The sequence below is a fragment of the Ambystoma mexicanum genome, chromosome 13, assembly GCF_040938575.1.
Source record: "Ambystoma mexicanum isolate Mex_15411 chromosome 13, UKY_AmexF1_1, whole genome shotgun sequence".
In the NCBI taxonomy this organism is placed as follows: Eukaryota; Metazoa; Chordata; class Amphibia; order Caudata; family Ambystomatidae; genus Ambystoma; species Ambystoma mexicanum.
Window position 1 is genome coordinate 411495771 of NC_090938.1, and position 22867 is coordinate 411518637.

At 45.2% G+C, this 22867-nt stretch overlaps 1 protein-coding gene across 3 annotated transcripts in view; it reads right to left on the reverse strand.

Moving 5' to 3' along the window:
* Nucleotides 1–1999: 1999 nt before the first annotated feature.
* Nucleotides 2000–22867, reverse strand: part of HOMEZ (homeobox and leucine zipper encoding) — a 177954-nt gene continuing 157086 nt past the window's right edge. For all 3 annotated transcript variants that reach the window (XM_069634017.1, XM_069634018.1, XM_069634016.1), the window contains one exon: nucleotides 2000–19664. In XM_069634017.1, the coding sequence (XP_069490118.1) occupies nucleotides 16725–19427 (2703 nt within the window). In that variant the 5' untranslated portion in view covers nucleotides 19428–19664 and the 3' untranslated portion in view covers nucleotides 2000–16724. The remainder of the gene's footprint in view (nucleotides 19665–22867) is intronic.

A 22867-nucleotide genomic window follows, 5' to 3' on the forward strand; every position in this document is an offset into this window, starting at 1 on the left:
GATGTTATACTTGATGACACATTACAACATTGTGTTGCATGTCAGGTGACGGCATCAAAGAAAAAACTGAACCTCTTCAGTTGGTACCCTTACCTGATGGCCCATGGAATAGAGTGGCAGTTGATTTCTTTGGGCCACTTGAAGACGGAGGGTATTTGCTAGTAATTGTGAATGAGTACTCTAGATGTCCACTGGTATCAGTGAATGGTGCGTCCGGAATGGACTTGGGGATCCCCCCAAACCCACCGATAAGTATATTTTTACACAGCGATCTGATTTCGGCATCCTCTTGTTTGCTCTGAACCAGTTCCATTTGGGTGCACTCTGGGCACACTATGTCCCAGATCAGCATCTTATGGTTCTAATAGCCAAGGTTCAGGCCAATTGGCAGCACAGGTGGATTTAAACACAGCAGTAGACTGTTGACATCACTATCCAGGACTGTGGTTAGTAAACTGGTGATGATGGCAAGCATAACCCCCCAGAGGATGGAAGCAGCTTCTGACCCCAGTGCACTGGAAGAGCACCAAGACGTTCCCTTTGATTTTACTTTAAAGACGGGGGGGCCCCCAGGGCCTCCACTTCAACGGAGAGCCGCGCTGTCCCTCAATTTGTGTCAAAACCCCTTCCAAAGCAGTCGTCTGCAGCCGGGGCCTAGCCTCCCACGTGACATGAGTGGATGAATGTGTGTTGGAGACATCGGGGCTCCACTTGACTGAGAGTGCCCCCTCTGTACCTTGGGCTGCACACGCCGCACCAGGCACACAGCTGTCAGCTTCATTTCTTCACCTGCTTTGCACTCCCGGACCATGCAGACATCCCCCCACATGTCCCCGCTTCCAGGCTGGGCTCTAAACGTTACATGCCACAGCGTTTTCAGGGCAGCACGACTCTCCTATGATTCCTGCACCAGAATGCTTCCACAGTGGTGACGGGCAGCCCCCACCCCCTGGGGCTTCCTCCGCTGGGTTTGCCATGGCACCTCCGTCCCTCATTTCAGTGCCTACTTGCCGGGCGGCTGCGCAGGCTCGCAATTCCACTCTCAGCTGTCTGATGGGGGTTCTTCCTTTCCTTTGCTATTCTCCTGCTCGCCAGTGGCCCACACCGCTGTCACTATCTGAGGGACCCCTGGGTCTTACAGGTCCCGACCGCCATTTTGTTGTGGAGTCAGGCAGGCTTTTGTCCCGTTCATTCTCCACTTGTAGCAGGCTGATCAGCTCCAAACCTTCAGGGGAGATGCTCTTATACATCCACCACAATTAATCTGTTGCTGGTCCCTTTATACATGTATTTAGGGGGATTTTGGGCTTCAGGAACAGGGTCGAGCGCAGGTGCTCACCAAGGTTGCATCCAACGTCTTCCTCGGCAGGCCATGCCCCCCTCCTGGATACATTCTTACATTTAAGAGGTATTCTATTTCGGCTCTTGTAGTTATATGGAGCAGAATTGTCCTCCACAATGTAGCTCACTTGTACTTGTAGTTCATAGGATCTTCATGCCCGAATGCTTAAGTTTTTGCACAAAGGCTGTTTTTTTCAATAAGTGGCCCAGTACTTACTTAACAATGTGAGTTTATTTTAAGTACAACTAGTTTGACCTCTAAGCCAGCATGTAAACATTCCACCTAATTTGGCACCGGAGGGCAGACAAAATGTGTTGCCTATCTTGACATAACAGTATGCCATTTAAGTCTCACCTGTAACATGGTGCCAGAGATGCATTTATTTTTGTTGGCACTACATGCCAACATTTATTAGCAGGAATGGGAAGTGGCTCACAGTTTTTGACTAGCCTTACTCCCTTTACAAAACCCTGCCATCCCACTAATTGTGTTTACTTGTTAGAAATATTCCAATGAGCAGCTGCCAGTTACTTCCCTGGTAGCCACAATTCATTTAACAATCCTATATAACAGTTTGTATGCAAATTACTTCTTGCCAATTCGTGCTGCAACCCAGATGATAATAATCAAAAGAACTGAAATGATAGAGCCAATAGGTTATAGTATCCAAATCCAATGCTTTATTTTTCTTTAATGCATTAGTTTAAGGAAGTCCACAAGTGTTTCACCCATCACGTGAATTCTCAATAATTCTGCGACTATTAAAGAAGAAATCTATTTACAATATGCTACATGCATTTTTGATACACAACTTATACCTTCATTAAATCTCAAAATGAATAACAAAATAACAAATTAACACTTTTGGTAATGTCACAACACACTATTTGTGTTGTAAATAACGCTTAACTTCTTCCATTTCTACAGTGATTCATGTGCACTTACTCACCACATCAGTACACTCAAGTGTGAAGGCCCCATCTCCTGACAGAAAAGGAAACAAGCAGGGATGTCACAGTCCACTAGAGCATACTGCTTTAGAACACAACAATTATCAACTGGGAGAGGAGTTTGAGACGGCTGTGTTGGAGCAGGGGGTGGAAGGATAGGTGTCCAACCAAACCCCTATTGTCAATGGCCATGTGTTTTCTCCAATTGCAGCATATGAGAAATAAGACATTGAGGCTTTATTCCGGGCAACTGGTCCTTCGGACGATCAATTTGCGCACTTCATACACAGAGAGCATGCCAATGAGGAATGGCCTAGTCATCCTCATTCTTTAGGGAGCCAGATAAATAGGCAGCCTACCAGAAACACCTTCCATTCATCACTTGTGTGGCTCCGCTCCCAATCCTCAACGTTCCAAAGTCCCTAGCAATGATGATCAGCAGGAAAGGCATCAGGTTAGCATATTTCTCCCTGGGGTTCTTGCTACGTGGCTTTCCTCCAAGATGCAGATTATGGTTTCAGCTATGAAGCTCCATCTGGAATGTATACTTGCTTAGTTCCTGTGGTAATAAACATCTGACTTTATTACCATAATTAGTCAGTTACATAAATCAAAGTGCTATTGCCAACAGTCTCACACCGCTGCATAGTCCTCTAACCCAAGTCCTCTTTCGCAGAGTCTGTAGTCTATCTGGCCTGCGTCTAGCCAAACTTCTGGCTTATGGACATCATGCAACGGAGTGAATTATCTGTTTGCAGTTAAGGAGGTCTGCATCCAGTTCTCTAATCTGGACCACTTGTAGGCAGTTGGCTGGACACAGATTGCTACTAGTGTGGAAGAGGATCCAATGAAAACCGGTGAGCAGCATCAGCTTGGGCTGGATACGGTCGGGCAATGAGTATACAGAGGAAGACAAAGTGTGACCGGAATGAAAGCTCCTAGGATTTAGCAGCAAAACATGCAGTTGTACCCAGTTCAGCCATGGCAACTTAGAAATCCAGAAACCTAACTGTCAAATACCCACAATCTGGATTTAAAGCTGGCAAAAGCAAATTTCCAAACTTGCAAATAGCTACTCGACAGCTTTTTTTTTGTTTTTGATAAATGAGCACCACACACTGTGGGTAATAATAAGCAGCGCTCAGATACCTGAGGGTTTGTAGCGCTATATAAATTCCAAATTATTATTATTAGTGGCATCTAGACTGAAGCTCTCCTTAGCACTTCTATTTGTTTTATGACACGCGTTTTACTGGAGACCAGTCTCTAAGCGCGGGACCGGAATTTGAACCTGTGTTGCTCTGAGTTGCCTTGCTTCCAAGACAAACGCATTGCCCTGTTTTTATATGAATTGCTTGTTAAGGCACCTGTATCCATGTTGAACTTCCTAAAATGGACTCCAAATTGGGGACGCAATTCGATATCTACTCTGTTTCAGGGTCTGTGTGATGCCTCTCACAGCATCAAAAATCATCTTTCAGAACCGATGGCCTCAGTAGGATTCCCTATTGAGCCTTCTGGCCTTTTAAGAGTCTGTGGACACCGAATTGTTTTTCTTCAGGTATGATAAGGCCTATATTACAGTTGTTTTGCGGCTCAAGAGCAGTTACTGGCCCTCTTTTTGGAAGGAGCTTTCTTTGAGGTTTTAAGAAATTAGGTTTCCATTCCCTTTTTTTTTTACAAGAGTCTAAGTAGCCTCCGATTGATCATGGTACACCTCACTAGACATCTCCATGTCACTTTCCAGGGAACCTGCACCGAGCCATTTAGAGATTGCATGCCCTAAGCAGCCAAGCATTTTTATATGCACATCCTTACTGTTTCTGAACTAAACAACCTACAAGCAGTGAAATTGTAGTGTCTTGACAAATTCAGAAGACAGTAGAGAGCCAGTAATTCGCCCCAGGGAAGAAAAAAGAAATGAAAGATGCGCTACATGTTCACAAAACTTACTAAGAATCTGTGAATAGTGAATCTTCCAAAATTAAGTCATTCATTTAGGTCAGTCCCCTGAAGCTTGTTGAAAAAGACACATATTGTTGGATGTATTTTCACATCTTTTATAATCTTCATGAGGTTTTTCCTCCTCAGAGTACCATTAAATGGTGAAATGCCACCTACGACAATGCTTACATACTTGATAAAACTGGCATGAAGCACCGTATAAGAACAACAAACATGTTTATCCAGGACATTTGAGTGTACAAAAACATTCCAAGAACTGTGCATACTTGGAGGGGTGTTGGTTGCAGCTGGCTGGTTGACATCACACCTGGAGTCCTGTTGCAGACATTTTGTGACTTTTCAAAAAGCAGTACTACATAGGTGCACTTGTAAAACACTGCACACGTGTGCATTTCCAGGACTGAACAGCATGAGAGCAACATGAACCACCATGATGAAAGCCAGCTAGGAAGGGATTCATGAACCTCTGTGCGGTAACTCATTAAAAAGTCAGCAGAGTTTTTTTGACACTGGGAAGCATGTACGAGAAAGCCTGGTTTCACAGGAGCGGTACAGCACAAAAGGCTTTACTGTAGAGTAAGCGGCAGGAACCATCGAGCTCCGCCTGGCTTAGAGACAAGAGAATAGGCCAAGTGATGAATGGGAGCAAGGGTGTCAGGAGATCAGGAGCATGTGGCCTCATGGAAAGATGTGCATGAAATAGATTGAACATTGGTAGAACATTGTTGCTAATAGAAGGTTATGAGAATCACTATCTTGTTAAGTAATCAGCAACTCTTGGCACATTAGTCAAGGAAAGAACCCATAAAAAGAGATCCGTTTTGTTCACTGGGCGCAGAGGGGCCATTATTTCTGACAAGGATAATCTGTTGGATTCTTTAGTTGAATTGCAATGGAAATAAACTCACTCTGTGCCTGCTGCAATACGGAATTGCAGTCTGCATTTTGTTTGCTTCCACAATTTGGAGCACTGATCCGGATAGCAATCCTCAGTGAGAAACCCGTAGGATTTACATTTCTACTGTGGCTTTAGGAGAGGGGTTTGTCCGGAAGGTGGGTGTCTCTCTAGGCTTACATTAAATCAATATTTAATGTAGCAGCTCGTATCAGAAGCAGATGGGTAGCGAATTGAGTGTTTTTATTTATTTTTAAATACACATGAACAATTGTCAGTAACCCAGTGGGTCACGATTTATCCGTGGGACCAGAAATTATGAGATGGAGTGGAAACTGGGTTAGAATAAACGGTTTGATTCCATCCAAAGTCACACCAGGCTACTGTATGTATACACACTATAACAGCAAAACGTGAAAGTATTTAGTCAAGTGGAATTCCATTGCGTGAGGAGAATGCCATATGCAATCCCTGCTTGAAGTTATCTTTCATATAGAAGAAGTAGGGTCCTTAAAGAGTGCTGGAAGCTACGAATGGAAAGACAAGTCAAGACCAATGGGGAACATACACTAAATGGTGAGAGTAGGCCTCCAAGTGACATGCTGCATCCCAAATGAGAAGCTTAAAAGAATCCAATGTACGTTAAAGAGTCAGATCCAGCAGCTAGCATCAAAGCTTAGAGAATTGTTGACCCCACCTCTACTCACATGCCTGCTGTGCTTTATCCGCAGGTATTCAGGAAAATGAAGGGGGAGGAAACAGTGGAAGATATTGACTCTCTTTCCTCCACTTAACCATCCCAGCAAGCTGCAGTGCCCCAAAAGCCTGCACTGCTATTACAAGTAAAGCAACTGCCCTCACATCCTGCAGCATACTCTACAAGGGGAGGGGAAGCGAAAGCAGCCACCTGAACACCCTTCTTTGTCCCCTCCACCACACGAAGCAGAAGACAGTATGGCTGCATGCTGCCACAGCTCCAGGTCCCATTGAGATATTTGCTTGAACACAAAGACAATGGCACAAAGTTAGTAACTGTAGAGGCCCCATGGACACTGAATTACCCTTGAAATGTGGCTAATGATTTCCCCAACATAAGGGACGAACCAGAGCGGCATCATGCATGGAATCCAAACCATATACAGTGTTATCAGTCTTTGGCAGACATGAACGAGCTTACAAGTGCACTCTTGCCAGCCCAGGTGCACCAACATTAAACTGAATGCCGTATTTGGCCACGGCAGTCTAGGGTGCAGACGATCAATTAAAAACCACAAGAAACAACTTAACAGCAGATCACTGAAGTATAGCCCAAATGGAGAGACTAGCCTAAAATTCACAATTGAAAACAGAACAAAGGCGTATCCCCAACTATTTTCTTAGACAACGAAAAAGTGAAATTTGCATAGTATTCTGGCATAAATGAACCAGCTGATGCTGTGCAAGAGGCGAGCGCTACTGCTTTTGCTCAGGGGTTACACTGAAAATACAACTGAAGGTTCATTGTCTCATCTCACAGACAAAACTGCTAGTTGATTAGTGATAGGAGCAAATCACTGTGTAGCTTGTCATGAACAAAAAAAGTAGTGCACAGAAGCAAAACATATGGCAATGAGGTTAAAGAACTTCCAGAGCAGGGGAGGAGGATCTGGGTGAACAAATATGAAAGGGTGGGGGAGGGGACAAGGACGAGGGGGTTAGGGGGTGAGTATTGTGGATGCTGCTTAAGGTTTAATATGTAGTAGCAGTACTACATCTAATTATTGTCAATAGGGAGGGTCATAGGAATATTTAATGCCCTAATAGACCCCAGCAGAATTTGTTTACCCCACTTCCCTAATGCACCACCATTCTCCAACCCAAATGCACCCGCTTTTCCCTCCCTGAACACAAAGCTTCCTGTTAGGGCACGATTCCTACTATGAAGTCTGGGTGAGAATAACCTCTCAATGAATCAATTAATTCTGTAAATCGGGACAGTCCATTTATGCAGCATTCCATAAAAGGGCATACCACGTCTCGTAGTTGTTAAAGCTGTTGGCATTTCTAATCCGCCTGTTTTGCATCCTGTGACTACGCTTACATCTGTTTTCCTGGGTCTGATTGCTGACAAACCTTTGTTTTAAGCCCTAGGTCTCCCGTTGGTTTGCTATGACGAGGTCTCCTATGTAGACTAAACTGTCCCATTCAGTATAAACCAGTTGGAGGATTTCCGGATGTTATCAGAAATCATACTTGCAAATCAGCAAGCAGGCTCATATACCCCTTCTGCCCCGGAGAAAGACAACATTCGCAAGGATTTTTACAGATTATTTAGGTGCCAAGAGCCAGAAAGCCTGCGATCCCAAAAGGACAATTACGTATGGCTCATACACAGCCGATGAGAATACAGGTACATTCCTCCAAAACCCTCTTAGTAAGCTTTATTCCAAGGCAGAGGAAGTAATAGCAACTGTCATTCATTTTCAGTTACGTGGAGCACGTCTAATACTCTCATCCTGCCTGTGGAAAAAAACATGAATGAATGTGTGCAGGTCTTATGTGCTGTAAACTCTGTAGCATTGTCCTCTTTGCCAGTAGCCCCAAATCCTGCTACTATTCTTTCTTGCACAGCGCCGGTAGCCACCCGTTTGACATTCATGGAACTAGGCTCTGCCTTCTTTTCTATATTGATTGATCCAGACTTTGAATTCACTTTTTCATAGAGGGGGGCTTATATAGACAATGGGCCTCATTACAACCCTGGCGGCTGTGGTATGAACGGTGCCGGTAAGGTACCAGCACCGTTCATACCGGGCCACCACATTACGAGTATGCTCGCAGGTGGCAGTATGCACGCCTGGTCTAGCCAGACGTGCATACCGGCACCCGCGAGCAGACCAGTATGCTAACAACAGACCCGTCATTAACGGGTCCATTGTTAGCATCCTCCCCATTCCCATTGAGCACTATGGGGGCTCAAATGGGAATGGGGACGTACCAAGTCTGGGTTCCGAAAATGGGAATTACCGGGCCCGCAAAAGTCGGAATGGCCCGGTAATTCCCTTTTTTCGGGACCCGGACCTGGACACGAGATTGGAGGTAGCCATGCTGGTAATGACGGCATGGCTACCTTCAAACTCGTAATGAGGCCCATTGTCAGGGCTTCCACAGGGGTACACTGAATCCCTCATCCTGTATTCGCAGACACTGTGAAAGTACTAACAGGACACAGCATTCCCAGGAAAATCTGTGCTCACTCCGTGCATAGATAACTTCTTTCTAGCCTCACCATCTTACAAGGCGTGCAAAAAGGACACGTTAGTGCTACTCATGGCTTTTTGCTAATTAAGGACAACAAGCGTTTAAACTGTAAGAACTGATATGCCAATGAAATGTACATTAGGTCTATTCTATTTATTTCTGCAGGCACCAGATATTTCACAGACACCCACGCAGTAGGTATTATGAAAATGATTGTACCTGCCACTAAAACCCAAATGGCTATTGTCGACAATGGATATTTGGTTACACCACTATTGCTACCATTGCGAAAACTCACATTTGAATACACCTGGACCTTTGTAATCAACATTAGAAGCAGAAAGCATTCACAACTACAAATACTGTCTTTAATGTACCAATTATGCAAAACCTTTCACACTTTCCTACTATGAACGAGATGGGTTTAGGTAAACGCTGCCCACTAGCGTATTACAGCACTGCGCTAGACCCGGTTGCTGCTGCATTGCCTCTCTTTCCCCAAACTGTTGCAACGGTGGGTCTCGAAGAACACCTATCAGAATTTTCAGTTTTGGGCTCACCTCAGTCACAGTACCGCATGCCGTTACTGCCTTGCCACTCAAAACAAAAATGAAGCACCTGTCCATTTTGACTTACCAAGTTCAAATGGATCCTACCGATTCCCACATCACATGGACTAGTTGCCCCATTCTTAAACCTGCCTCGTTACTTCCAAACCCCACTGATGGAGAACCACACGATTGCAGTTATATCACGGTCAATAGCACACAACCCAGAAAGGACCTTTTTGGCATACTTTTTCAGAATTCAGAGCTCATGCCTATAGTCAGTTACGGCACCAAAGAGCATTCCTCACGTCAGCAGGATCACCAATCAAGGATTAATTGTATGTTTCAATCCTTCTTAATGCACTTTTGTTGCCTAAAGAAATTGTTGTTAAGTGTTTTGGCAGACCAAACCATTCATGATAAAATTACAAAAGGAAATGGCTTAACCATCTTTAAATATATTCCTACTAACTGAGCCGAAGCAGCAGCTCCGACTAGCAACCCTAGAGGATTGTGCGAGAAAACAAGATAATCTACATGGAATTGAAAGTAATCAGGGCATGCTGCAGGATGCTTTTCGCATCCCAATCATCTTTGGCACTCGCATGACCGTTAATTAATTGTATCAAAAACCCTACTACCTTACTTTACACATGTACATCATTGGGTGGTACCCCTGGCGAAAGTGGGGGGCGGTTGCTGTCAAAAAGTGGGATGCTCAATTGTTCCAGACTACAGCCGAGCAATATTCTAAGCAATGTACTGTATGTCAACAATATAAAGTTGGGGCAAGTTTCAAAGTAAAAACTGGAGTGCACCCCCCTCTGTTTGGATCCTTCATACATTTTCAAATCAACCACATTTACGTGCTGTGCTGACATCTAGAATGTGTGCTCGTCTTAACATTTTTTCAGGGTGGATAAAAGCATATCCTTGTAGGAGAGAAGACACCACTGCTGTTACAAAGGCTGTCATCAAAGAGTTTGCCCATGTTCTTCCAACAACGAAAATTAATGGGGCAACCACTTTATGGGTCAAGTAACCAAACAGCTATGTATAGCATTGCAATTTTAGCAGAGGCTTTATTGCCCACATTATCCTAAGTCAGCAGGGACAGTAGAATGCCAAAACAGCATACTACAACAGAAAACTGTAAAAATATGTTTGGAAACGAACCTTCAGTGACCCGATGCACTCCCAGTTGCTCTTATGAGCTCGAGAAGAGCAATAAACACAAAGTCAGGCTTAAGTTCACATGAAATCCTCTTAGGGAGTTCCCAGGCTCCTTCCTGCATCACCGCCACTCCTTCCTGCATCACACGCCAACATTCATCGCATAGACAACTTGGTGCTACAATACTGCAAAGTGCTCTGAAAACTGTTAGGTCTATCCACTATCAGGGAGAGCTACCAAAACCACTGGAGCAAACCTGTCATTCCCTGGAACCTGGTAACTTGATGTAAATCAAGGCACATCAATGGAAAACAGTTCTAGTACTGCGATGGAAGGGTCCCTACCAAGTCCCCTTTCCAACCCATACAGAAGTGAAGAGTCTACAGCTACCCAAGTGTAGTTGTAAATAAATGTTAAGCCTTCTGCTGATGCCAACATCTTACTTGCACTAATGACAATGATTAGATATGGGGATATTGCTGAACATGATGGGAAAAATAACATTTTCACAGATGTACAGTTTTACTCCAAGAGACTGTGCTGCAGGATCAATAAAGGTCCTGCAGCTTTAGTGAAAACCTGGTTCTAGTGGTATAGGCAGAATATTGATATGAGGCAAGGAGGAACTTGTGGTAAGCCCTCACGGTCTTGTGGAGTGATCTATTTGGGACTGCTTCCTGGAACAGCTAAATGTACTGTTGGCCATGTTTTCCTTGACTGCTATTTGCTTCCAATAATGAAAAATATCTGAAAATGCTAGTCCCCGTCTGCCTTACTTTATCTGGACCTGTGCTGCAGGACAAACAAGCGATCTCTGATGCTACAAGGTGAAATGACCAAAACCTTCACACAGGAGTGGTTTGATGTCACACTAGTGATACCCTGTATTATACAGGGAAATGGGCCCGGGGCCATGTCTCAGTGTCAATGTGCTAATCTTGTGAACGAGACGAAGCAGAGCAACATGGGTTTGGTGCTGGGGCTGGAGTGAGGCATGAAGCGCAAAATAAACCAATTACATTTTAGAATAAATCAGAGAAAAATAACAGGCCATACAGAGGATAATTTACCGATTCAAATTCATGAAATTACCAATGGGACACGTCCTAGGCAATCTCTGTTAACCATGCCCCTTTGGAAGACAAATATGGTAGCTGCCACAAGATATTAAGAAACTGTAGATAGAAGGATCGCAATGTTTTCTGATATCACACCTGCTACATAATGACATGACTACTAAGAGGAGTTTTGCTCATTATCGCCAAATAATATGCGTGGAGAAGTTTCTAGCCTCAGATGTGTCTGCTTCAATACTTCCCAACTAATGCTCTGAATGTTGCCTTTTTTAGGGATTTGCCACTGTAGCTGCACAACAATTGCAGCACGTATCGCCAGGCAGAGGACAATGAGGAATGCACGCCATTTGCAGTGCATCGATGGGAACGTGGAGTTTTCCTTACCCTTGTGTCAGGATTCCAGATACCTTCCCATTTACCCAATTGCTTGAAATGGGCCGCTATTGAGGGAAAGGGATTTTAGAGGTACATGTTTAGGGTGGTGGTAATTCTCTTGTTGCAACATTGAATGTCCATTGAGGCTAACTGCATTGAAAAACTAATAGGTCTGATAGAAAAGGCAAAAGGCCTTATTATGGCGGCAAAACCTAATGTTCATGCAAGTCTTGGTGAACTTCACATTGTCTCTGATCTTAGCATGATGACAAAGGAACTACTGGAAAATCTGGTTCTGACTATTACATCTGCAGGTGATTGGCTCAAGTGAGTGCACGATTTCCTGAATGCCCAAATGCCAACTTGTATGGAGGACAATCCTAAGCCTGACCGGTGGCTCTTACAAGTGCCTCTAGAATTCCAGGGTCTATGGCCACAGCATTCACTCTGGAAAGTTGGCAGGTCGTGGTGCAGCTGTTCTCAATGCTCATTCCAAACGCATGGACCGTTACAAGGAGTGTGAGCCCTGACCTAGCCAATAATGCCAGGAAACAAGGCAGTATCTCTATGGGACTCAGTCAGCCATTGAGATATGTGGGTTTACGGACCCCTGAACGACTATGGAAAGATGTTGTCAGTGCCCCATTGCCAACTCTTGATGTCTGCTTAGGGGTTGGAAATCAACAGAAATGTTGACAGATCGAACCTCCAAAGCTGTAATGTACACACAAGCGCAGTCCAGGTGAAATAGATGTAATGGGGGACCGGGTATGCTGGGAAGGAAAAGCCAAAATATTCTCCTTGATTGTTAAGAATTTGTGTGGTGCAAAAGTTCTTTGTTAGTGATCACATTATACATGACATTAATTTCACACCGAATACTAGGTCTAGGGAACACATGGTCTACTTGCTGGCGGAAGAGATTAGGGAGATAATATTGGAATTGTACGATCGGACCGAAAAAAAAGGTCCGACTGTACGAAAAGTCAGAAAATGCATACCACCAAAAGGTCCGAACTCCAAAAGTTCGAACCTAAAAAAAAAAAAAAAAAAAAAAAAAAAACTGGGCTGTGGGGGTGTCCGCCGCAACACCCCGCTCACTATACTGTGTCGTAAGCGAAAGGGAACTGGCGCCACAGGGACAGAGCGTGAATAAAAGGTAAGTAGAGTTTGTTTGTGTTGGGGGTGTGGGTGCGGGGGGTGTCGTGGGTGTGGGTGGGATTGTGGGTATGTAGTGATTTGCAGTGTTTGTTCGCATGGGAAATGTACACACCTTTGGTGGTGCGTACATTTCCCATGCAAACTTTTCCATCACTGACTTTTCCGTGACGGAAAAATCACGCAGATCCGTATTAACTATAACATTCCATTGAACTGGACTCAACTAGTACTATAGGCTTTGGGCTTTTGCCTTCGATCAAGACAATGTCTGACTTTGACAAGGGCAAGTCCTCTACCTTATCAAAAGGATTAACCCTCTGATCTAGCTCCATGGGAAGTATGCAGACCCCAACCCTAAAAGACAGCCCTACAAAAAAGGGCACCAAGCTCTACCTTCACCCTGTACCTATATGCTTATGTGCAGAACCTTAACTGAAGCCTTACCTCCAAGTGCCTACGCTCAACAGTACTTCTACCATTTCAGATGCTGGCACATGAGAGAGATAGAAACGAACCTGACAAGCACTGAGTCAGAAGATGAGAAGCCAGAAAAATCTAAAGCAGTTAACGGAAAGAAGAAAGCACCAGCGCTGCAGTGAGTGGTTAATGAGAGAAAGACGTAGACTCCAACCACGTAGCAGCACAGAGCAGCCGCACCAAGTGGTTGAACCCCAAACAGGACCGGCAAAAGCTGCCATGTAGTACTTTAAACAATGACAATCCACTAGACCACCATGGACTTAATGGGGGGAAGGTTCCCTAGCAAGGAGACCGCAAGGGTGTCCAATCAAATGGTCGAAAATAAAAGATCGAATAACCATTTGATCGACAGTCAAATGGTGGGAAAAAAAAAAAAACATTTTTTATTTATATATTTTTTTTTAGTTTTGGTTGGTTAAAAAATATTTTTAATAAAGCAAACGGGGGATTGGGGGTAGAACCCCATCATAAAAATAAAAAAAAATAAAAAATCGACCATTTTTTTCGACCATTTGACTGTCGATCAAATGGCATTCGATCCTTTGGTTTTCGACCAAATGACTGGTAACCGACCGCAAGAACAAACTTTGTCAATGGTTTTCCATCAAAGCCAGATTTTCCAGGCGGCTAGCCCACGCAGTGAAAATGGGCAGGGCTAAAGCCTGCTTTTAAACCTTTTTTGCACACATACGGGAAGGGGAAGGAAGCAATCATATTGAATTGGGGCATCTGACTGGGAGGGACATATCAGCAGGGGACATGAAACAGAAAATGTGGGCGAGTTGGGGGAGGATGAGGTGGACATCAACCAAGAGACAAGCAGGTAGGAGTGAGTGACGATTCTGGAAAAGAGTTTTTGAAAAGGCAATGCACTGGCTTAGGAGTGATAGCGGTTCTTTGGAGTGTGCAGGGCTGCGAGACTGGTGTCTAGAGAGGACAGTGTAAGGTGTGCATGTTAGAAGGTTGGTACAGGGTGAATGGAAGGTGATTGAGTAGTAGTGTGGGAGGTGGAGCAGTGGTGGGCGAGGAGCAGTAATAGTGGTGTGGGAGGAGGAGGAGCAGTGTGGGAGAAGCAGTAATAGTGGTAGAGTAGGAAGGAGTTAAAAATCAAAAGGTAGAGGCAGGAGCGAGGAGGAGTGAAATATTGGAGGGACAGGAAGCTGCTGGGGAGGACCAAGTATAATAGAATGGAGAAGTAAAGATGGACGTGAGTAGAAACCAAGTAAACCTTATGGAGTAGCTGCAAGACATACAAGCCCAACTTTCACCATCAGGACGCTAACCTGTGGTGAGAGTAGGGAAAGTTATAAAGTGCAAAGGAGTGAGTGTGCCTGCTTTCAGGGAGAACATCTTTAGTATAAGGCAGCTATTAGACAGTAGCGGTCAACAATCAGTAAAACTAACCAGGGGTTCTGGATGCCTCGGTTAGGGAGGAGGTTCGTGGGAAGGCGAGAGAGTGAGGGACGCCCATTGGTCCCACAAAGAATGTAATAAAGACCCTTGAACCAGCCTTGAGGCTCAGTATTTGCAATGCTATCTGTGACAGACAGGAGTACGCATGTGTTGCAAGTCACATACGACACTGAAAAATGTCATTTTCTGCATATACACCTGCCATATTTTGCACCCTAAGCAACATCCTATTCTTTTGAAGACAAGGCAGTGGCTCCACACCAACATTCTCTGCAAGTAGTTCTGTCGTGGACTCGTGGCAATCATTATTTCAGCACTTCGGTTGCTGCTGTACAAAATGTGTAAAAACCAGTTTGGTATCTACACGTGCCCAATCAGCAGAAAACACTTAATTGCGGACAATCCATGGAAGACCCCCCCCCCACCCCCCAGTCCACAGGAACAAATCAACTACCTAATGCACATTAAAAGTTTGCACATTGCAATTAGAAAACTCTGTATAGGCAAAGTCCGTAAAATAATGGCCAGTCTAGATTGACCCTCTTATGGTTAGTGTAGCTAATTCTGAAACAAATATTCAAATAAATAGATGAATGTTTGCATGGATGTGCTTAAAAAGTTGCACAAATGAACCGGCATGTTGGTCTGCCATAGTGAAAGCCAGATAGAAACTGAATCATGGTACATACAATAATAAGGCGTTAGAAAGTCAGCCATATTTGTTGGTAGTGGGAAGTGTGTATGAGAAAGCCTTGGCTCACAGGAGCGGAAAGGCCACAAGGCTTTGCTGTATAGCAAGTGGAAGGACCCACCAAGCTCTGCCGCTATCAGAGACTAGAGGCTATGTCATGTGATGAATGGGAGTGAAGATATCTGAGGGATGACCACGTGGTTCTTGTAAAGCGGAAATGTGCAAGCAAGAATCCGAACATTGTGTCCAAATTTGTACTAATACAATGTCCTGACGATCACTGCCTTAGTGAAGTAACGAGCAACTCCTCGTTATGGAGTCCAGGAAAGAACCTCTACATGGGCATCTTCTTTGTTGACTCTAAGGAGGGGTTCGTTCTTTCTGACATGGGCACTCTTTCGGATTGTTACTTTGGCATTAAAATGAAAATAAGCTGACTTTGTACCTGTTGCAAACCGAAATTACAGTCTGAAGTGTGCTGCTTTCCATAACATGATAATGGACATAAAAATGATGTCACAAACACGCACATGCTCAAAGTTGACATTCGATGTTGGTTTTGCTATGCAATACAGAGCAAAAGTACACAGCATGTGATTCTATAACAGCTACATGCTGCAGTGAATACTGCCAAACGACCGTACCAAAGACTGATGAAGAAATCTGTGCAAAATATTGCTTAGGCCATTACTCTATTTCTAGCACTAGAATCCTGTGGCCTGAACCGTGTTTTATATTGTAGTGTATGCCAAGCAGGAAATACAATTGTTATTTTACAGTCCTGCCCTTCATGTGTTGTCTGTTCTGATTAATAATCACAGGAAATGTCTGTATGCCTAAGAAACCAGTCTTCTTTACTGACTCATAAAAAGATCAAATAGACCGCTGTTCGCCAAAGCAGACTACTTGTCCTCTTGAGAAAGTTAGAGTAGTTCAGTGTCTAAAAAGTCTGCTCTGGAGTGTTTGGTCATACACACAGAAGTGAGTGGCTCAGCCGAAGTGACAAGGAAGCTTTGTGAGCTCACGTTGCCAGACAAAGGGACCAGCAGCCTCTCCAGCTCTCCTGGTACACCTATCTCCGACTTTGCCTCAAAGTAACTGCCTCCATCCGAGAAAATAAACTTCACAGAGGGCCCTTTGACAAACAAACAGAACCAAGCACTTGGGTTATTGGTCTGGCAGTACCAGGAACACTGTAAACACTTTATAAATATACGATAGTTCGCTTAACTTTCCGCCACACTTGTCAGAGGTTTTGAGGGATTTGGTGTCGAGAATATCCTTTGAATAAGGGAAGTCAGTCTTTGTCATCAATTGCCAAGAAATGTACAAGTCGCTTAAAAATCGTCCACTAGTTGAAAAAACCATTGGCAGCGAAAGGGAGCAGGGAGTGGATGTGGCAAGATTGAATCAGTTAGTCCTGGATGATGACATCATCGTCATCTTCTTCCTCAGCATCTTCCTCGTCTTCTTCATAATCCTCCCCCTCGCCCACCGCCTCATCCTCCGCCTCCAGTCCACCATCATCATCATCATCATCATCATCCCCCTCCAAAACTCCATCATCTTCCAAACAGATCTCCACCTCCACCTCTGCTGGCTCTGCAGCCTTCTGCTGAAACCAATCCTGGACCTGCTGTAGCTGCAGACCAGATTCTTGCACTAGTCTTTGTTCATCTCCCTCTTTAATTTGTCGGGACGAATTCCAGTACCGTTGCAACACACTATAGTCCTCTTGAGGCTGAGGGGCATCGCTGGCAGGAGACGATGAGGACAAACTTTGTACCACCAATGCCTCCTCTGGGCAGCCATTGGCTAGAGAGGGTGGTGTTGATCCTTCATTCTTCAATTGCTGTACCGCTGAAAAGTCTTTCTGGGCAGCCACAGTGGTAGATGGTGGGGTTACTGAGTGGCTAGGGCTGGCATCATCACTGTCCAGGACCTGTAGCTGCTGCTGTGCCTGTTCCAGCCACTCAGGAGAACCACTGACGTTGTCACGGAACCATTTAAGCTGGCCATGCTTGAGTGCATAGCGGGTGTCGCCAAACCATTGGATGATTTCTGACCGGGGTAGACCTGTGATCTCCTCTAGCTTCTTGTAGTCCTCACGGCGTGCCCACTGACACTGCAGGAAGAAGGACTTGAGTATGGACAGCTGTTCTTTGGTCTTGCGCTGCCGTCGCGATACTGGGAAAGAGCTGCCATCCTGACTGGCCTGTAAACATCCCTGTGACGCCATCAGGTGTGTGGGAAAGGGCCCATCAAAGTTCCAGGAAGAGGTTTCAACTCTTTTCTGCAGCTCCTCCTCTGATGGTAGGCATGCTACTGCCTCACTTATCTCAGTACCATCCACGCCGAACATATGCCCAGCAACAGCTGAGGGCTGCTTATCATCAGAGTGTCTATGAGCTTCTTGTGAGCGTTCCCTGAATGATGCAGATGGATCCCAGTCTCCAGATCTCTGATGGTGAGGTGGGTATTCTAGGCTGCTGCCTGCCAGCTCGCGGGCTGGTGGATCATGCCATTGCTCTGTTATACGATAGCCACGCTCCACAGAATCCTCTTGTTCTTTCCGACGGTGGCTCACTGGGGTGGCCAGGTCTAGCTGAGGGGACTCTCTCTTGGCCTCCTTCCGAGGGGACGGATGATGCTCCAGACCCACGTCCCTTTCAGTTCTTGGACGCTTAGGGAGGTGATGCTGCACATCTTCAGAGTGGGTCACAGTTGGTACATCCTCCTTTATAACAACATTGTACAATGGTTGGCATGTGCTGGTGTGTGGTGGCGGGTGGGTGTTATTCTGAGATGGTGGCCTTGTGTTGGTGTATAATGGAGGGCTATTGCTAGACTGTGGTGGCAATGCTACATTATTATGCGATTGTGGCAGAGGGTTCTGCGTGGTCTGCACCATGGTAGTGTAGAAAGGTGGGCCAGAACTGGACTGCAGCGGAGGACCAGCGTTAGTGTAGGAGGGTGGCCTGGAATTGTTCTGCGATGGTGGTGTTGTGTTGGTGTAGAATCTTTGGCCAGAGCTAGATTGTATTGGAAGCCCAGAGTTAGTGTATGAAGGTGGCCGCGAGTTGTGCGGAGATGCTGTGCTGCTGTAATAAGGCAATCCGGAACTGGACTGCAGTGGTAAGCCAGCACTAGTATGTGATGCTGTTCGCATGTTATGTGATGGCAGGACTGTGCTAGGGTAGAAAGATGGACCAGTGCTGCACTGCAGTGGTAGGCCAGAAATATTGTAGGTGGGTGGCTGAGAGTTGTTTTGCATTGGTAGAATACTAGTGGTGTATGGGGGTGGCCGTTGGCTGTTATGCAGTGGCGGTACAGAGCTTGTGTAGAGTGGTGTGCCAGCGTTGGACAGTGATGGTGGGCGTGCACTGGTCAAAGATGAAAGTCCGGTCAGGGATGGCGGGCGAGCATTTGTCAGTGATGCTAGCCCAGTCTGAGATGGTGGCCGTGAGTTAGCCAAAGAAGACAGCCCAGACAGAGATGGCGGCCGTGCATTGGCCAATGATGACAACCCAGATAGTGATGGTGGGCGTGAGTTGGCCAATGATGATAGTCCACTCAGTGATGGAGGCCGTGTATTGGCCAAAGAAGACAGAGAAGTCAGTGATGGTGGCCGATGGAGCATCTCCCCTTTACCAACTTCAGTTTTCCGAAAGCTACTGAAGGCAGCAGGTGAGCAGGCAGTGTCCCTAGTGGTCGCCCTATGCTCCGTTGGCAGAGGACCACGCCCAGCCGCCCGTCGTGCCATAGATACCAGTGGTTTGAAGTGTAGCTGATCTTGGCTGCGCAGGAGTCGGCCCCGGGTCTCCTCTATTTCTTCCGATGACCAACTGATCCCGCAGCGGATTCGCTGCACCATGAACCAGGTCTTAACCTTTTCCATTTGTAGGCCATAGCATAGGCAGAGGAGGGCAATCTCCGGTAGGCTAGGGTATGGAAAGTAGCTAAAGGTGTGGATCAGCTGCTCATTGTCGTCTAGCTCACCGGTCAGCTCTGACTGAGTCCAGATGAGCTGAAGGTCCTCAGAGATGGGCGGCAGACAGATAAGTCCATAGGAGCTGGTGGGGCAACCGCCCGACCCCTTGTTGGCCGTGGGGGGCATGGTCCCGGCCGGGGCAGGGCTGGTCAATGTCGACAGCCTTTCAGCCAGAAGTCTTTTTCCCAGTGCCTACCCGTGGTTCTGGTTGTAGTGGTTTCGTGGAATGGTCAAGTCTAGGTTTAACTCGATGTTTCTGTTCAACCAGTGTGAACAGGAGATCTGGAAAGTTTGAGTCTTTTTCTGTCTTCGTAGTGGTGTTTTTACTCAGTTGACGCTATTCTGAGTGAATCATTTGTACACCTGAGGAGACAAACAAAAAGTAGAATGAGTGATGTACCTCAGGTGAGATTAGGCATAAAATGTTCTTATTTCAATATTCAATGCTCAATGATCACACCACCTATTCATCCTGTACATCTCCTAGTAGTCTGGCCTACATTCCCAACACCCAGCCCAATTTGCCTTTCCTCCTCTCACAATCCCCTTCAGCCTCATCTCCTTCCCTTTATGGATGGCTTTTCTCTCCTTTCATCCTGCGGTCATGGCTCATGGTCAGACCGATAAAGCCCTCAAACGCTCCTGGTAACTTCCTGGCACTATCACTAGAGTTACCAAGCTGCCCTTGGCAACACAGGACAATATGCATACTGAAAATCTAATTTGCATTTCAAGGAAGAGTGGAGGGTCTAAAAGCAAAAGACAAAATCCTTAAAGCACTACATCTTACAAAAGGAGAAGCTGCTAATAATCAGTACAATGCTTGGAGCAATCAGTACAAAGTAGGTAAAGAGGAGGTCAAGCATAAGAGTAAAATAGCGGATTTCCTTCTCTGGCTTAATGGTTGTCATGTAACATTTAGAGGGAGAATGGGACAAAGGGTATGATGACGTGCAGAAGGCTAGATACGGTCTCTGTGAAATCCATCATGGCCTCAAGCATAACTTTGATAACAACGGTCCAAAGCCTTGTCTGTGGCCCCTGCCAATGGGTGGGGACGCAGGGCATTATGCTACTTGCACTACGCTTAGTTGACTGAGTCAATCCTAGATCTGCCATGAAGAAAGGCTAGTCGCAACACGGCCCAGTCCTCTCCATCCTACACTTTGCTCCTACCTCCTGCATCCGTTATAGCAGTTGACCTCAACAGTGTGTGGATAGTGAGCAACACTTGGGTATCAAACAAAGCTGTGAGCAACATCTGTACCTTGAATGAACATATCAGCGTTTCGTTAGTGGAAAAATGATTGGAACACAAATGATACCCATCGTACAACTAAAATTGCAAAAAAGAACATGTTCACTTGCACTAATTAACAATCAAGTGCTCTAGGTGAAAATGTAGTACAGAGACATTTCGAAATACCTTTAGGTCTCATTTGACATCAAATTGGTATTTCAAGGATTGTTTTGGAAATGGGGTATTTATAGGAACACAAGGCAAGAAACGATTTCTAAAATATAGCAGGACCTAAACATTACTGCTGGCTTGTGAGTTCTCCTTCATGAAAATATTCAGTCTATTTTGTTGCAAATGGTGTCTTAAAAGCACATTTCTTTGGTAACATTCATCACAAGTGGGACCATTTAAAACAATGTTACGGTTGTATTTTGGGGTTCTCCCCCAAAAACATTCAGGATCTTTAATTTTTACGCTTAAACGACAGGACAAGCAGACAGGATCAATAACAGTGTTCAGAAAAAGGTAAAGATCACTTTTGATGGGAGCTTTCGGGGTAATCCCCCTAGGAATTCTTGGGAAAGGTAGTTGAATATAATGCATTTTAAAGCACACAGAGTCTGCTGCATTTATCAAAAAGGGATTAGGAATAAAAAAACATTGTAATCAAGGGGCTTCATTACCTCATTTCTGGCTCTTAATCGCATTTCTCCATTTGTTTCTTAGGTCTGTGGCCCCGGAGCATTGTTAAGTACTATGGTATTCCTCTTAACCCTCCTCTTCTCATCACACTGCTTTCCCTCCACGCCCTCACACCTTACTGGCTTTTCAAAGTCATTGGGCCTCATTACGAGGCTGGCGGTAGCCGTGCTTGTAATACAGGCACGGCTGCTGCCGGTATTTTATTTTTTCCGGCACTCAGAAGTGGCCAATTACCGGGTCATTATGGCCTTACCGGACCCGGTATTTACCCATTCCTGGGCGCCGGGAAACATTCTTCCCCATTCCCATTTGAGCCCCACAGGGCTCACATGGGAATGGGGAAGCCGGATGCACCGGCACAGTTATGAACGGTGCCGGTGCATCCGACTTGCCGCTCTGCCCGCCAGGTCCGACCAGGCAAGTGTACCAGTACTGTAGTTCCTGGACCGGCAAACTTATAATGAGGCCCATTATCTCCTAAAGAAGGATTGGCGTTCTCTACCCCACTCTATTCCCCGGCGTATTCCCTGGGACATTCCAGGAAATTCTTGCAAATGTTGCTTTAAGCCCAGTAGACCAGTAGGTCACATGGAATGTACTGAATAAAGCGAATTAGAGCAGGCATGACGCGTATTTCTCGATTGTTCACTTGCCAGCCGTGTAAAATGAACAGAAGATGACCAGTTTCACTAAGACACAAATACCAGTATGCTGTCACTTAATGTGTCCACTAGCATGCTTTTCAGATAGGCACATTTTTTCAGATAGGCAAAGTATTAGATGACAATTTCCTGACAAAGAAAGCAACGAATACGAAATCTCCGAGGACAAATCTGCATGGTGGTGACAAACGCATCCTTACCCCACGTGGATGCATAGCTGATTAAACCTACATGATCTTCAAGGGAATCGACAGATTGCCTTAGTTCCTGGGCCAGAGGTTCTCCACAATGGCCACCTTTCTAGGCCCATGCTCATTGCACACCTGCGTGCCCAGGGTAGTGTGGAAGCACCAGTAGATGGTTATTGAGTCGTGTGGTCTTCGTGTGCCTGCCTAATCTCCAGCTTCAGGAATCATTTCTACAGTCTCTTCCCATGCCTCCATGAGCAGTGCAAACCCATGTCACCACCCATTGTGACAGCATAGACAGCCCACTCTGCTGATACCTCCCCAACTGGTCAGAGCAGGCTGAGTGGCTAGCCTTCACAAACTGTGCTGTGCTGGCTCAGGGTATACATGTCTTTTTGTTTTTTTTTTAATTAGTAGAATACCGATTTGAAATGGCTTTTTATACAGTGATTCAATTATTACAATCAAAACATATCCATTCCCTCCAATATAATTATGCCATATCTGGAGCAATTTTACAGATATTATTGCTAGGTACAACCATACAATATCATTCAATCAATATTCATTACATTGTACACAAAAAGGAAGTCACATGATAAATCAAATGTAAGTAATTGCCCTGCATATACACATTCCAGAGCTAATTATAAACTACACCTTCTACACTACGGTTTCTTCCAAACCTTGTTTTTTCATGTCGGTATTCAAGCCCCCTGCAAAGTATCATTAAATGCTTTACACTTTCCAAAGTATTGCTGCTACATAGGTGAC